We start from the raw sequence: 14,755 nt of genomic DNA, 5'->3' as shown, positions 1-14,755 counted from the left end.
ATTTATTAATTTCAAAAAAGCTCAAGCAATTCCAACAATTTCAAAACTTTAGAGGACTCTGAATACTTGGAAGTGAAAATTTAAAGGTTTTTTTTTTTTTTTTTGTGAGGCAATTGGGATTAAGTGACTTGCCCAGGGTCACACAGCTAGTAAGTGTCAAGTGTCTGAAGCCGGATTTGAAATCAGGTCCTCCTGAATCCAGGGTCAATACTCTATCCATTGTGCCACCTAGCTCCCCGAAAATTTAAAGTTTTACAGGGTAAAAACAAAAAACAAAAATCAAAATAAATCTAAGAACCAAAATTTTGAGTTATTTTATCACAAAGTGCTAGCCTAAAATTTGCAAAAATAATGAAACATATTCAATTGCATTTGCTCTCACAAGAAATGTGATTTTACTTTTGTTAAAAAACTTTATTTCATCTCTTTATTTAAAATTTTGTGTTTTATAATATACATGCTTTATTTGTATCATAGCACATGTATAAAATGCATAAATACATGTACTAGAGGCATGTGCTGAAAAATGTTTTGCTGATAAAGGGGCACAATCAAAAAAGTTCTAATATTACAGTTACCCAGAGACACTCTACCTGCACAGAAGTCAAAAAGCAAGTTTTTGTCTGAGGTAGTACTTGAACTCAGGCTCTTTTATCCATTAGGCAATACTTTTAATAAAAAAAAAAAACACTGACTAAATATTTACATGAAAGTCAAATGATCACTTTTCTCTCAAAACCAGATGAAATTTTTGAAATGTACTGATGTGTCTGATGACCAATGACAAAAAGAGAACTTCTATTTGTGGCCATAGAACTGTTTCTTGGCAGTTCTCCTAACTCTGCTATAATCTCATGGTAGTTCTTTGAACAGATCTATTCTGCTGTATCTTGCATGTGGTGAAGAGAAGTCAGCCTATCACCTAATCTCAGTCCAATAAGGGAAGAAAACCAAGAGTAAGATTAAGAATTCCTGTCCCTATTCAGTGTTCCTTAAAAGCTGTTACATAACAGCTGTTCTTTAAAGCCAGAAACTCATAAGAGACTGCCATAACAAAATGGGGAAGACTCAAAGATTAGACCCAAATATTTACTAAAGTTCTGGAGCTTCTGCCTTCACATCTAAGGATCCCCAGCCTTTTTGATCCATCCTATACTACTATTATGTAATTTTTTCTCTCTTTTCCCCCTAATTTTCTATCACCACAACTGAGAGAGCATGAATGGTCATGGTTTGGTTTTGCTTTTTTATAAATGGCTTTAATTTAATTGGAAGATGTCATTGATAGAGAGTGCTCCCAGTGAGGAAACTCCCTTTCCAATGCAGATTAGCACCTGTTTCTAAGTGTTCCTTGGGGTAACACTTAGAAGTGACTAGCCCAGAGTCACGCAGTTCATTTATGTGAGAAATGGGACTTATTCCCAGGTCTTCCTGATTCCCAGGTAAGCCTTCTATCTACTACACTATCATGCCTTTCCAAATAATAAATAAAAAGATCTACAACCAAAAAGATAATAGTTCATTTAAAAATAATGTACGAAAGGAACTTTTCGTAAACTGTAAAAGTCTGAGTAAATGTTGCTCACTTATAAACATCTTATTTGCTAACTACAATAACTCCATTATTCCTTCAATGATCTCCAAATAATATTTATCTCAAATTGATCTTGAAATCATGAATAATTTTTTGGGGGGGCTGGAGCAATGAGGGTTAAGTGACTTACCCAGGGTCACGCAGCTAGTAAGTGTCAAGTACCAGATTTGAATTCAGGTTCTCCTAAATCCAAGGCCATTGTTTTATCCACTGTGCCACCTAGCTGCCCTGAAATCATGAATAATTATTCTAATATTAAGAATCAGGGGCAGGTAGGTGGTGCAGTGGATAGAGCACCGGCCCTGGAGTCAGGAGTACCTGAGTTCAAATCCGGCCTCAGACACTTAACACACACTTACTAGCTGTGTGACTCTGGGCAAGTCACTTAACACCAATTGCCTCACTAAGAAAAAAAAAAAAAAGAATTAACTAAATCTTACCTTTTGTGCCCAAGAATTAGTTATCACAATTTTTAGCAATTTTCTTTAAGTTGCTTCTTGCTTTACTACAAACTGTTACACTATGGAAAACTAAAACTTAATAGCTCTCCTCTTAGAAATACCAGTTGTATTTTTTTTTAAAGGAATAAAAGCACAGTGGGAATACATATTGCATATTTAGCAATTACAGATATTTTCCCAGGTTTTCAGGTTTTTAAGAATCTCACATATTGTAAGAGTTTAAAACAAAACTGCTTTTTGATTGGCAAGAGAGAAAAACAGGTTCAGAGCAGTTTGAATGTCTTTGATTTCAAAGATTTTAACAATGAAAATACAGGACAAAATATGCTCAAAATATGGGAAGGTATAAGAATAAAAAATCTAAATTCCCCAAAGTTGACAAGATTATTTAGCAAATATCCAAACATATCAAATATATGTACAATATATTCACTTTCTATGAAGTTCATTCTCATTTTTATATTACAGAATATCATCAAGAGCCTTTCCTGAGTTGATAACAATAAGTAAAATAAAGAAGACTGTAACTGGCTGTAAGAATGCTTACCCTGGCTTTAGACCTCTTTTCTGTCCTTGTTGCCTAAATAAGGTGCAAAATGTATCTTATTTTTAAAGGAAGCAATCTTTAGGAAAATATAATGCTGACACATTGTACAACAAACCATGGAGACTGTCTCTGCAACTCTTTCTATATTTTCAGAGTCAAGCACAGGAAGAAATAAGTTTTCTGTAGTGCTTTGATCAAGTAATCAAACAATTATATCAGCCAGTGGTAATTTAACAAATCATCTTAAGTCATGCAAATATTATATGTACAGTGATGGGAGCAGTGATTTTATTAGGTAAAGCCTCAAAAGGTTGTCACAGTACATAATTTTCTTCTTATTAAAGTAGCAAAATCTATGGAATTGAATGTTTTCTATGAAACAAGTCATGAATGTACAATATAAATTAGCTCAAATACAGTTTTAAAAAATCTATTTGAAGAATGAAATCTTTTTTATTTTTAATTATAAAGTATTACAAGGGAAGGTGGAAAGGATGCAATGGGAAATGGTAATATTAAGGGGAAATATATCAATAAAATTAATTTTAATAAAAAGAAGCAATGACAATGAAAAATATATGAAAACAAATCTGAGAAATTCTAAATGTTCTAATTATCAAACCAAGGGCAGAGTAACAGGCCTATCTTTAAAAAATCCATTTCCTGGGGGCAGCTAGGTGGTGCAGTGGATAAAGCACCAGCCCTGGATTCAGGAGGACCTGAGTACAAATCTGGCCTCAAACTCTTAACACTTACTAGCTGTGTGACCCTGGACAAGTCACTTAACCCTCATTGCCCCACTAAAATAAAATAAAAATAGAAAAAAAATCCTTTTCCCATTTATCTTTTTTGATGAATACTCACACAACATTCTGTCCAATAAATATGAAGGAAGGGGAAAGTAAGAAGGGCTTTGTTTCCTTCTTTCGGCAGCAACTCCTCTTTGAATTGCACAAAATTAGATTCTAAGTGAATCATCTTTGGAGCACGGCCATAGGACCTATGAACAAGTTGTAAAAATGAAAATTACTATACAAATTATGACTAAAGAGAATACAGAGAAGAAAAAAAATTTTTTTTAAAGCTGAAGCAATTCTATAATTCTGTACATTATAATCTAAAACTAACAGTATGCTCAAATCAGACACTTCACTGAAGTAAAATATTACATAGGTTTATTATTTTAAACACATGCACACACTCATATAGACTGTTGTCTAAAGGAGAATCAGAAGGCAATGCACATGATAAACACCTTTTACCTCAAAAACTTAAAATGACTGTCTTAAAAGACAAGAAATAACTGACTACTGAAGTCAGTGATCTAGATAGAAAAGAGGAAAAAGATCTGACCAACTGCAACAGCTTCAAACTGACCTTTTGAAATGAGCCAAAAGTGCTAAAAAATAGGAAAAGGGAAAAAGGCAAAGACATTGCCTTTATTGACATTTCTCACAAAAACTAAAATGACAGAAAGCAATTTCTCCAGTGAGGAGGCTCAAAGGGTCTAGAGAGCCTGAGCCAGAAACACTTGATCTCACTTTATCAAGCTAAGGGCAACACTTGTTTAGAATGTAAACTTATCTGTAGGTCTATACACTACAGAGAATATCATAAACAATATCCCTTTCCAAAATAGAGAAAAGTAGAACAAGGGAAGACAAGTTTACAGAAAAGTTGGAATGAGACCCAACTGGATCACACCATCCTAAGAGCATTCATAAATGAAATGGCAGGAAAATAACATATGAAAGACCTGTCAATGTTGCTTTAACAATCTATTGTTATCATAAGTGACAGAGGAATGAACAAACTTGGGCCCTAACACTTCCATCCTCCATAGGCTATATGAGGAAGTAAAAATCAAACATAAGAGAGACAGCTAGGTGGAGCAGTCAACAGAGCACTGCACCTGGAGTTAGGAGGACCAGAATTCAAATGCTGCCTTAGACACTTGACACTTACTAGCTTAGCTGTGTGACACCCATGAAAGTTACTTAACCCCAATTGCATCTCCATCTCTCTCTCTCTCTCTCTCAGATCAGACCAAGTTCAAACTGAGGATATGTTTTTAAGGTAACAATCTTGAAAGTACCAAAGAATTGTTTTATCAGAGACAGCAGGGAGAGGAAAATTTTTAATGGAGCAAAATTATTATTACTTTTTTAAAAAGAGAAAAGTATGGTATAATGGGAGAGGAAAATGGATTTAGAGTTAGAGGACCTGGGTTCAAATCTTTTGTCTGCAATTTACCACCTGTGTGATCTTGGACAAGTCATTTCTCTAAGGCTCAAATAAAGAGTTTACATTAGATGGTATCTAATGTTACTTCCAGCTCTAAATCTACGATCCTAAGAACAAATAAATACTGATTTGTATACTCTTTTCATTTTACTGAAATCTTTATGAGAATGATCAATACATGTGTCAATGCATGGACAATGAGCATATAAGATAAGAAAGTATGTATGGGGTTAACTGTACTGATCAAGGGAATCCCTAAGGCTTTACTCACTATAAGCATGTGAAGTACAAGTATAGCTTTAAGTATCAAGATGATTTTACAAATGATGAAACAAAGGCTCAGAAATGTTGTTAGTTGTCTATATTAATCCAATTATTAGTTAAATAAGAGTAGGATGTAGGCTTAGCACCCAAGTCTTCTGAACAGTCTAATTATCTTTGTATCACATGGATACGCAATAAAAAGAAAACAATTTCATTAACATATCAAAGAATAAGTTGCCATTTTATGACATTCCTCAAAAGTGCATTTTGAAGTTTAAAATCCAGAAAAGTATTTGTATTTTAAAAAGCATTTTAGAGTCAGTCAAACAGCAACTATTTATTAAGGGCTTATGTCCTTAATGCATAGACACTGTGCTAAGTGCTGGGAATATAAAGAAAGACAGAAAGAGTCCCTGCCTGTAAGGAGCTCACATGCTAATGGAGGATAGAACACGCAAAACAAAACAAAAAAACCACCAAAAGTCATGTACAAAATGATAAACACAAGGGAGATTAGTGGTAATCACAGAGAGAAGTCACTAGCACTAGAGGAGAAACTAGGAAAGCTAACTTGAATTGAAAATGGTAGGATCTGAGCTAACACTTGAAGGAAGCTAAAGAGTTGGAGATGAGTAGGGAGAACATCAATATCATTCAATATTTATTAACCACCTATTATGTTCCAGGCACTATGCTAAGTGCTGGGGATACAAAAAGAAGCAATCCCTTCCCTCAAGGAGCTTACAATCTAATGGGGGTAGACAACATGCAAACAAAACTAGACAAAGCAAGCTATATATAGGATAAGTAGGAAAGCACTAGAATTAATAGGGGTTGGGGAAGGCTTTCAATAAAAGACAGGATTTTAATTGGGATTTAAAGGAGGTGAGTAGGACAGAGAACATTTCAGGCATGGGGAACAGCCAGAGAAAATACCTGGAGCCAAGAGATGGAGTGTGTTGTTCATGAAATAGCCAGGAGGCTGGGATCACTAGATTGAAATTATGTGGAGGAGTAAGGTTTAAGACGACTGGAAAGGTAGACATATTCTAGGCATGAAGGAAGACTAGGATAAATGCATGGAGTTAGGAGGTGGAATGTACTGTGAAAGGAAGAGTACTACTAAATTTTAGAATACAGGGAGGGGAGTTAAGTGTAATAACAAGAACTAGAGAGACAGGAAGGCTTCAGCTTGTAAAAACTAAAGATCTTTGTATATGATCTTGGATGTCGTAGGGAGCCACTGGAATATAATGAGTTAGGGAAGTGACATGGTCAGACCTGAGCTTCAGAAAAATCACCTCAGCACCTGAGTGGAGACTGGAGTGGGGAGAATTGAAGCAGGTGGGGAGATCAACCAGAGGGCTACTGCAACAATCCCGCCTTGCTGTCCTCGTTGCTGATCTAGTTATGCCCAGGTTTGATGATGCTCTTTTACCCCTGACATCTGCCTGTCCAACCTCCCTGCTCCACCAAGTAGTAGTAGTAGACTTCTGCCAGTCGCAGAGGACCATGGATCAGTGCCTTGAAGAGCCACAGGCCACAGTGTGGCTGTGCAGTACAATACGGGAGCCATAGCAACAAGGACATCGGAAAACTGCGCTCTCTGTTGCCCGTCGGTTCCTGCGTCTCATTCATTTTTCTTCCTCCTGAGCTTGAAGGTCCATCTCAGCTGCGCGCAAGCTGCTCCTGAGTACTGAACTCCATTGGGTGCAGTCCTTGGCCATCTCCTCCCAGCTGCTGGTGTCTATTCCCAGAGCCTTAAGTCTTGCTTGCATACATCTCTGTAGTGAAGCTGGGGGCATCCAACAGGTCTTTGGCCTGAGGCTAACTTGCCATAGAGTAGGTCTTTAGGAATGCGCTTGTCTTGCATGTGGAGCACATGACCAAGCCAGCACAGCCGTTTTTGTTTCAGCAGCATGTAGATGCTCAGAAGTTGTGCACATTGGAGCACTTCTGTGTTGGTGATCCTATCTGACCAAGATATGCCAAGGATGTGCTGAAGGCAGAGCATGTGGAAGCTGTTAAGCTTCTTCTCTTGTCTAGTGTATGTAGTCCATGTTTCATTGCCATACAGTAAGGTACTCAAGACGCATGCTCTATAGATGGCAAATTTGGTTCGTCTTGTCAGTCTACTGTTTGCCCAGACATGCTTGGAAAGCTTAGACGTGCTTGAAGTAGCTTTCTCAATCCTCTGATTGATCTCAGAATCAAGTGACAAATTGTCACTGACAAAAGAGCCAAGATACAAGAATTGGCTTATGACATCCAACTGGTAGCTACCAATGTGTATCAATGGAGGCAACATAGCACTCTGACACATGACTCGTCTTTTTAAAATTAATGGTTAGGCCAAAGTCCGTGCAAGCTTGGGAGAAGCGATCCATCAAGGTCTGCAATTCATGCTCTGAGTTACAGGCAAGTGCAGCATCATCGGCGAAAAGCAGGTCTCTAAGGGTGCTACCTCTCACTCTGGTTTTGGATTTCAGATGTGAAATGTTGAACAGGCCTCCGTCTGACCAGGAATGCAGATAGATGCCATCAGTTGACGAACCAAAAGCATGATGCAACAGCATGGAGAAGAAAATTCCAAACAGCGTGGGAGCAAGCACGCATCCTTGCTTGACTCTGCCGTTTATGCTGAATGCTTCAGAAGTGTTGCCTTCGAACTGTACGACACCCTGCATGTTGCAATGAAAGGAGCGAATCAGGCTATGGAGTTTAGGAGGGCAACCAATTCTCGAGATAATTTCGAAAAGACCTTCTCTGTTAACAGTATCAAACTCTCTGGTCAGGTCTATGAAGACAATGAAGAGGGGTTTTCTTTGTTCTCTGCACTTTTCTTGCAGTTGGTGAAGTGAGACAATCATATCAATAGTTGACCTCCCTGCTCGAAAGCCACACTGCGATTCAGGGTAAACACAGTCAGCAAGTTTACACAGTCTAAGCAAGATGACCTTGGCAAATATCTTCCCAACGATGCTGAGAAGTGAAATTCCTCTGTAGTTGCTACAGTCATTCCTGGAAAAGCATATCAATATTTCTTCTGGAAGGGCATATCAATTAATGCCCTAATGTTCCACTTACCACCTCTGTGACTTTTTTTTTTACCTCTGTGACTTCTTAGCTCAATGTGTGGTCTCCCCTATTAGAGAGCAGGTACTAACTTGCTTTTTACATTTGTATCCCCAGCTCTTAGGACAGGGCCTGATCAATAGTAAGGGCTTAATACCTTTTTCATTCATGTAAAAACAAAGGAGATCAATAAATATATCATTTTTAAAATTGTAAAAACAAAAATAAAGCAAACCACACTACACATCTTTAATTTTCACCAGGCGTCTACATAAAAAGTAAATGTCTAATGCAGAAAATGCTTTGGGGTCCCACTTCTGACTCTCCAGGCCACCATCATGACTCATCTGCCTTCTCTTCTTAAAATTTTCCTTATTCCCTGGGGTTTTCTCACCCTAGAAGATGTCCCTGTGGTCTCTTTCTTCCACTGGTCAGTTCCTCCTAGGGCCTCCAATTTGGGGAGGGGTCCAAACTAGCCATCTTTCACTCCTCTCCCAGCTCTGCTTCTGACTCTCAGGACTTAGCCACCATGCCCCAGCATAGGTACCTTCCCCCACCCTCAACATTTTGATTCCCTTTTATGTGTTACTTTCCCCCTTTAGAATGTAATCTCCCAGAGAACAGTTACTGTCTTTTTTTTTTTTTTTTGCACAAAGTAAATGCTTAATAAATGCTTGTTGACTGATGTTCAGAACATACTTATCAACCCTTAAGAATCTGAAGTGTATACTTCAGTCTCTATTTCTATTATATTACTGTCATGTTACCGTGTTCACTTTCTTTAATGACCCATCAATTTAAGCAAGACATTTTTAAAACAAAAAGGCAACTAAGTGCTTAATACTTTGAGTCAGTTGACTCATAACATTTTGAAAACCCGACTTTTCTTTCATATTACATTTAAGAATTTAAAAAAAAAGAAAAAGAAAAGGACTCTCTCTCATGTTCCTTAAAGCAGGGCATAAAAAATACCTTCTCCATTCCATAGGTTCTCTTGGAAGCTGTTGGGATAGTGTTGGATAGACAGAAGCAAATAAATTTTGATCTCCAGCACCTACAAAGGTAATAGAGAGAAATCCAGTTATGTCATACCAAGATATAGAGAAAATATGGGCTCTAGGTTATTGAACCAACTTTAAAAAACAAAACAAAACATTGTAAGATTTGGTAAAACTGAAATCACAAAAATATAACCCAGATTTGCTTAGGATTAGTTACCTAATGCCTTAAAATCATCAACATTTAAATCTTATTTAAGAAGTAGTTGTTTTGACAACTGACCCTTAAATAAAGGTTCTGAATACTTAAGATTTATACTAAGAAAACATAGCCTTTTAGGCTAGTATTCTAACACAGGCGGTAGTTCCTCCATGATGAAATGTAGAGTAACAATTTCAAGATGGTTTTTCTAACTTTAAGACTATCAAAAAGGTCTCAAAGAAGGTCAGCTCTTTCACACCTAGTATTGTGATTAACACTGTAAAACTGCCATCATGAGGTGGACCAGAATGTGTTAGTTTTAGTAATTAATAAAATGTCCAGAGAAAATATAGCCTTTAAGAAGCAGCGGCCCTAATCTGGGTGTACATCCACAGTCCTTAGTTTAAAATAAATAAATATATAAAGTAGCTGCTGCAAATAGAGTATTAAAAAAGAAAGGTGAGGTAGGTAATTTAGTGAGGTAAGTTAGTTACTAAGGAAGTGGTTTCAGTCTTTTCCTCAGCTTTTTGTTTCTTAACTATAGGTGAATAGAGAAGAAAAGGAATCTGATTAAAGCTATCAGAATAGCCAGTGTAGTTCCTAAACAAAAAGAATCAATCCTAATAAGACTGGCTTGAAATTTCTAAACTGGTTAATTCATAATAAACTATATATAGTGAAAAGACAACTGAATTTAGAGTCAAAGGATCCAGGTTCAAATCCTAGCTCTCCTTCTATCACTAACATTTAAATATGATTCCCATACTTAAAAAGAAAAGAAAGTTATATATAGTATTCACTGTTTCATGTATAATCTCTTTTTTTTTTTGCTCTACTACATATATGGAAATGTTTTCTTTTATTTGGTGTTTAAGTTTAGAATAAAAATATGTAACAATATTTTAAAAATTAAATAGAATCCTAAGGCTAAAGAGAAATTGTTCTTTTAAATCCAATATGGTAGAGTGGGAAAAATGTTGAACTTGGAGCCAAAGGATCTGAATTCAAATTTTCATTCTTCTGCTTAATACATTAGACTTTGGGTAAGTTACCTTCTCTGGCTTCAATTGTTGTCTGTAGAATGAGTGGTTGGGTAAATTACCACTACCATCTCTTTTAACTCTAAAGTTGTAACCCAAATATAACACAATCAAAATGGATTGTAGCTCTAGACCCAAAAAGAAATTTATAAGTCATCTAATTAAACCCCTTCATTTTATAAAGAAGGAATCTGAGGCTCATAGAGGTTAAGTGATTTCCCCAGGATCACAAAATGGCAGGATCAGGATTTAAACTCTGGTCCTTTGACTCCAAGTTCTGCACACTTTCCAAAGCACCACAATAGATATGAAACACTAGTATATCATTAGTCTTGGAATTATATTTAAATCAAATTGTAAGTTAGCTAAACAGATTCACATATACTACTTTAATTTAAACTTAGATTATATTAACATTTAGGTTTCTGTTTAAAGTAGCTGAACTGCAAATGATTCTTGCCAAGTATAAATTAAGACTACAAAGGTATGTCTGTAAACCAGAGAAAAATATTAATCCTTTGTTTAAAACTGTTCTGAATTAAGGAGGGACATTGGAAAATGTAAGTAATGTAAAAATAAAAGGTGGCAATGACATTAATTTTAAAATAAACTGTTACACCTGCTTCACTACCCTTTTCCCATAAAGCTTATGGATATTTAAGAGCCATGCCTGCAACAAAGAATTAAAAAAACAAAACAAAAAATGAACAACCCTATGAAGAGGAAAAAATTCAGCAAAATCAATTAATACAGTGAACAAAAATCTATCATTTGCAATGTTCTACATCAGTGGACCCCCACTTCTGCAAAGGAATGGGGAGATTCTTTCTCACATCTCCGGGGCCAAGTGTGTTCTTTATAATTTTGTACTGGTTACTGCATTTTTAAGAGAGAATATAATCCCAAGGAATTAAACTTTTACTCTGAAAAGAGTTAACATTTAACTGTCTTTCTGGAGATGATGTTAACTGGCATAGCTGGAGAGACTGCTCGATCACAGAGATATCTAGTAGATTAAAGACTAAGGAAATTTTTTCCTGAGAGGAACTGGTTGAAGTACAGAAAGAACTAAGACATCTCAGGCCCTGTTCTTTCAAAGAGAGTTCTATCAGAGGCCTACAGTTTGAGGACAGGCCTTAAGTGGTTGTGGTTCATCTTCTTCTGGATTTTGCTTCTGACTCTATGAACTGCACCACCATAGTCCCACAAAGACATATGAACCCCTAATACTTAGCACAGTGCCCCAAAAATTGTACTTAAAATTGACATGTTGCAAGAGATGTTTGCAGGTATTTGCAGGGTTAAGAAGACATCATTTAGAGTTAATGTTTCTGTGATCTTATTTACCTCAATCACAAATGTTTAGATATGTCTTTGTATTGTTTTTTATATTATTAATAAACTGCACTGCTAGTTATCATAATGTTTATTTAAGATTATGAGAGAAGGTGAATAAAATCTTAGGAGAAAAGAAATTTCTCTTGTTTAAAAACTAGAGTAGAGTCTCAAAGTAAATTAACTAATTAATGAGAAAGACTGAACATCTATTAAACTTATAAGGAAATATCAGAACATATTTTATAGCCTTGGAAGCTGGGACAAGAATTTATAAGATGAATCAAATAGCAGGTTGAAATGTAGGGGTTGTCATGGTTGTTACCTACTACTGTCCACCCAACAGCCCACCACTCAGATCCCACAAAGGTTACATATGGGAGTCAGTTTTTCTTAAAATCAGCTAAGGCAATAAAAGGCTATGTTCTTGTATTTCTTTTGTTTACAATAAAATAAACACAGTGGGATTTTAAAGCTTATATATCTTCTATAACTTTTAATCTTTTAATCAATCATGAAATAGTAAATATGTTGTCTGACAGAACATCGCTCACAAAAAAACTTGATTGTTCTCTAATAATGCCATTTGACATATTCTATCAAGTTGGAAGGGCTTCATATGAAAAAAGTACTCTAAATCACTGAGAGAAAAATAAATTAAAGGAACTCAGATTATTACCTCACACCCATCAGATTGGCAAAGTTGACAAAAAAGGAAAATAACTAATGCTAGACAGGGCAGGGGAAAACAGGTACATTAATATTTTGTTGGTGGAGTTGTAAACTGGTCCAGCCATTGTGAAAATCAGTTTGGAATTATGCCCAAAGAGCTATTAAATTTTGCATACCCTTTTAACCTAGTGATATATTTACTATATCTATACCTCCAAAGAGATGAAAGAAAGAAGAAAAATAACTTTATATACAAAAATTTTATATATATATATTTTTGGTGAGGCAATTAGGGTTAAGTGACTTGTCCAGAGTCACACAGCTAGTAAGTGTTAAGTGTCTGAGGTCAGATTTGAACTCAGGGCCTCCTGAATCCAGGGCCAGTGCTTTATCCACTGCGCCACCTAGCTGCCCCTACAAAAAATCTTTAAAGCAGTTCTTCCCTATGATAAAGATTTGGAAATTATGCAGGTGCCTCGGCTGAAAAAGTTATGGTAAATCAATGTAATGGAATACTATTATGTTGTAACAAATGACAAAGGAAACAGTTTCAGAAAAAGCTGGGGAGACTTGTATGAACTGATCTAGAGAAAGATGAGCAGAACCAGAACAATAATATAGTAACAACAATATCATGCAATGTTGAAAGACTTAGAATTCTGATTAACACAATGACCAACCACAATTCCAAAGGACTCATGATGATACATGGCTGCCTATCTCTTGATAGAGAGGTGATGGGCTCAAAGTATAGACTAAGCCATATTTTTTTTAGATATGTCCAATATGGAATTTGTTTTGCTTGATTATACATGTTTGTAAAAGGGTCCCTCCACTTCCTTTCCTAATGGGGGAGAGGGAAAGAGCGGAGGGAAAAAAGGCAGATCTGCATTTGAAAATAAAATAAAATACTGTTAAGAAGAAAAGAAGTTCGAAGGGTTCAAGGATGGTCCCAGGAACAGACTAAGTCCATTCTCACATCACTAGCAGACTAGCTATTTGGTGATGAATTCTTTGGTCATGGCAATCCATGAAATAAAATAAAAACACAAAAATGACACAATCTTGTGTGGTTGTCTTCTACTTCTGCAGCAATGATTGAAAAGGGAACAAAACCACATGGTTTTTAGATAATCTATAAACTTTAATCTGACTGTTGGTATTCTTAAGGCAAGATCCTTTCCCAACATTCAATCAATGAACATACTGAAGGAGCTGAATGAGATTAATTTTGACTTTCTTGCTAGAAACAAAACCAGGACAAAGAGGTAAGTTACAACTAAATGGAAAGATGGTTCATGGGTACCTGCTGGAGAGGCAAAGAAAGACAAATAAATATCTTATATCCAAAGGCATTAAGAAACTATCTCAGGGGCAGCTAGGTGGCGCAGTAGATAGAGCACCGGCCGTGGAGTCAGGAGGACTTGAGTTCAAATCCGGCCTCAGACACTTAACACTAGCTGTGTAACCCTAGGCAAGTCACTTAACCCCAATTGCCTCACAAAAAACACCCCCCCCCCCAAAGAAACTATCTCAGAGGATTTGGTCATCTTGTATCGCAGTACTTAAAAGTTGGTATTTGAAAGACTACCATGAAAATAATTGCACCTTATGTAATAACATCACTGGCAGAAGTTAAAGAGGTAGAAATATTCTACAAAGAACTCAATAAGACATTCAAAATTAAATTAACATAAAATTTGATACTCCATGTTTTTAATGCAAATGTAGGAATAGATGAGGATTGTGAAAAACCCATTAGAAAGCACAGTTCAGGATGGAGTGAAAAAGGCCAAAGATACAGCCTAAACAGAAATCTTATACCTTTATAATAATGAATAATCTTAGAAGATTTTTGACAACTGTTTTCACCATCAAGAACAATAGATCTACCACATTTGCATGCTGATTTATGTTCTTATTAGGGAATTAGAAACAGCACTAAAAGCAACAAAGACAAGAAAAAGCAACCAGAGGGGCGGCTAGGTGGCGCAGTGGATAAAGCACTGGCTCTGGATTCAGGAGTACCTGAGTTCAAATCCGGCCTCAGACACTTGACACTTACTAGCTGTGTGACCCTGGGCAAGTCACTTAACCCCCATTGCCCCGCAAAAACAAAAACAAAAACAAAAGAAAAAGAAAAAGCAACCAAATTATACCAAGTGAATATATAAGAGATCTGAGCTTCAGGTAACACAACTGTAATAGTGTTGAATGTAGAGGGAAAAATCTCAGAATTTATTAATACTGAAAAAAAGTGGTGGAGAATATAATTATTTATATATCTACTTTGCCATCTACACAAAAATCTCCATTAAATTTA

At 36.2% G+C, this 14,755-nt stretch overlaps 1 protein-coding gene across 4 annotated transcripts in view; it reads right to left on the bottom strand.

The window, feature by feature from the left end:
• TRAPPC10 (trafficking protein particle complex subunit 10) overlaps window positions 1-14,755 on the bottom strand; it is a 106,925-nt gene that overhangs the window by 68,856 nt on the left and 23,314 nt on the right. For all 4 annotated transcript variants that reach the window (XM_043994621.1, XM_043994622.1, XM_043994623.1 and 1 more), the window contains exons 2-3: window positions 9,158-9,239; window positions 3,467-3,602 (exon numbers count right to left, since the gene is read on the bottom strand). In XM_043994621.1, coding sequence (XP_043850556.1) covers window positions 3,467-3,602; window positions 9,158-9,239 — 218 coding nt within the window. The remainder of the gene's footprint in view (window positions 1-3,466; window positions 3,603-9,157; window positions 9,240-14,755) is intronic.

Source organism: Dromiciops gliroides, chromosome 3, assembly GCF_019393635.1.
Source record: "Dromiciops gliroides isolate mDroGli1 chromosome 3, mDroGli1.pri, whole genome shotgun sequence".
Lineage (NCBI taxonomy): Eukaryota > Metazoa > Chordata > Mammalia > Microbiotheria > Microbiotheriidae > Dromiciops > Dromiciops gliroides.
The sequence above is the reverse complement of the archived record's forward strand: the minus strand, read 5'-3'. Positions and strand labels throughout refer to the sequence as shown.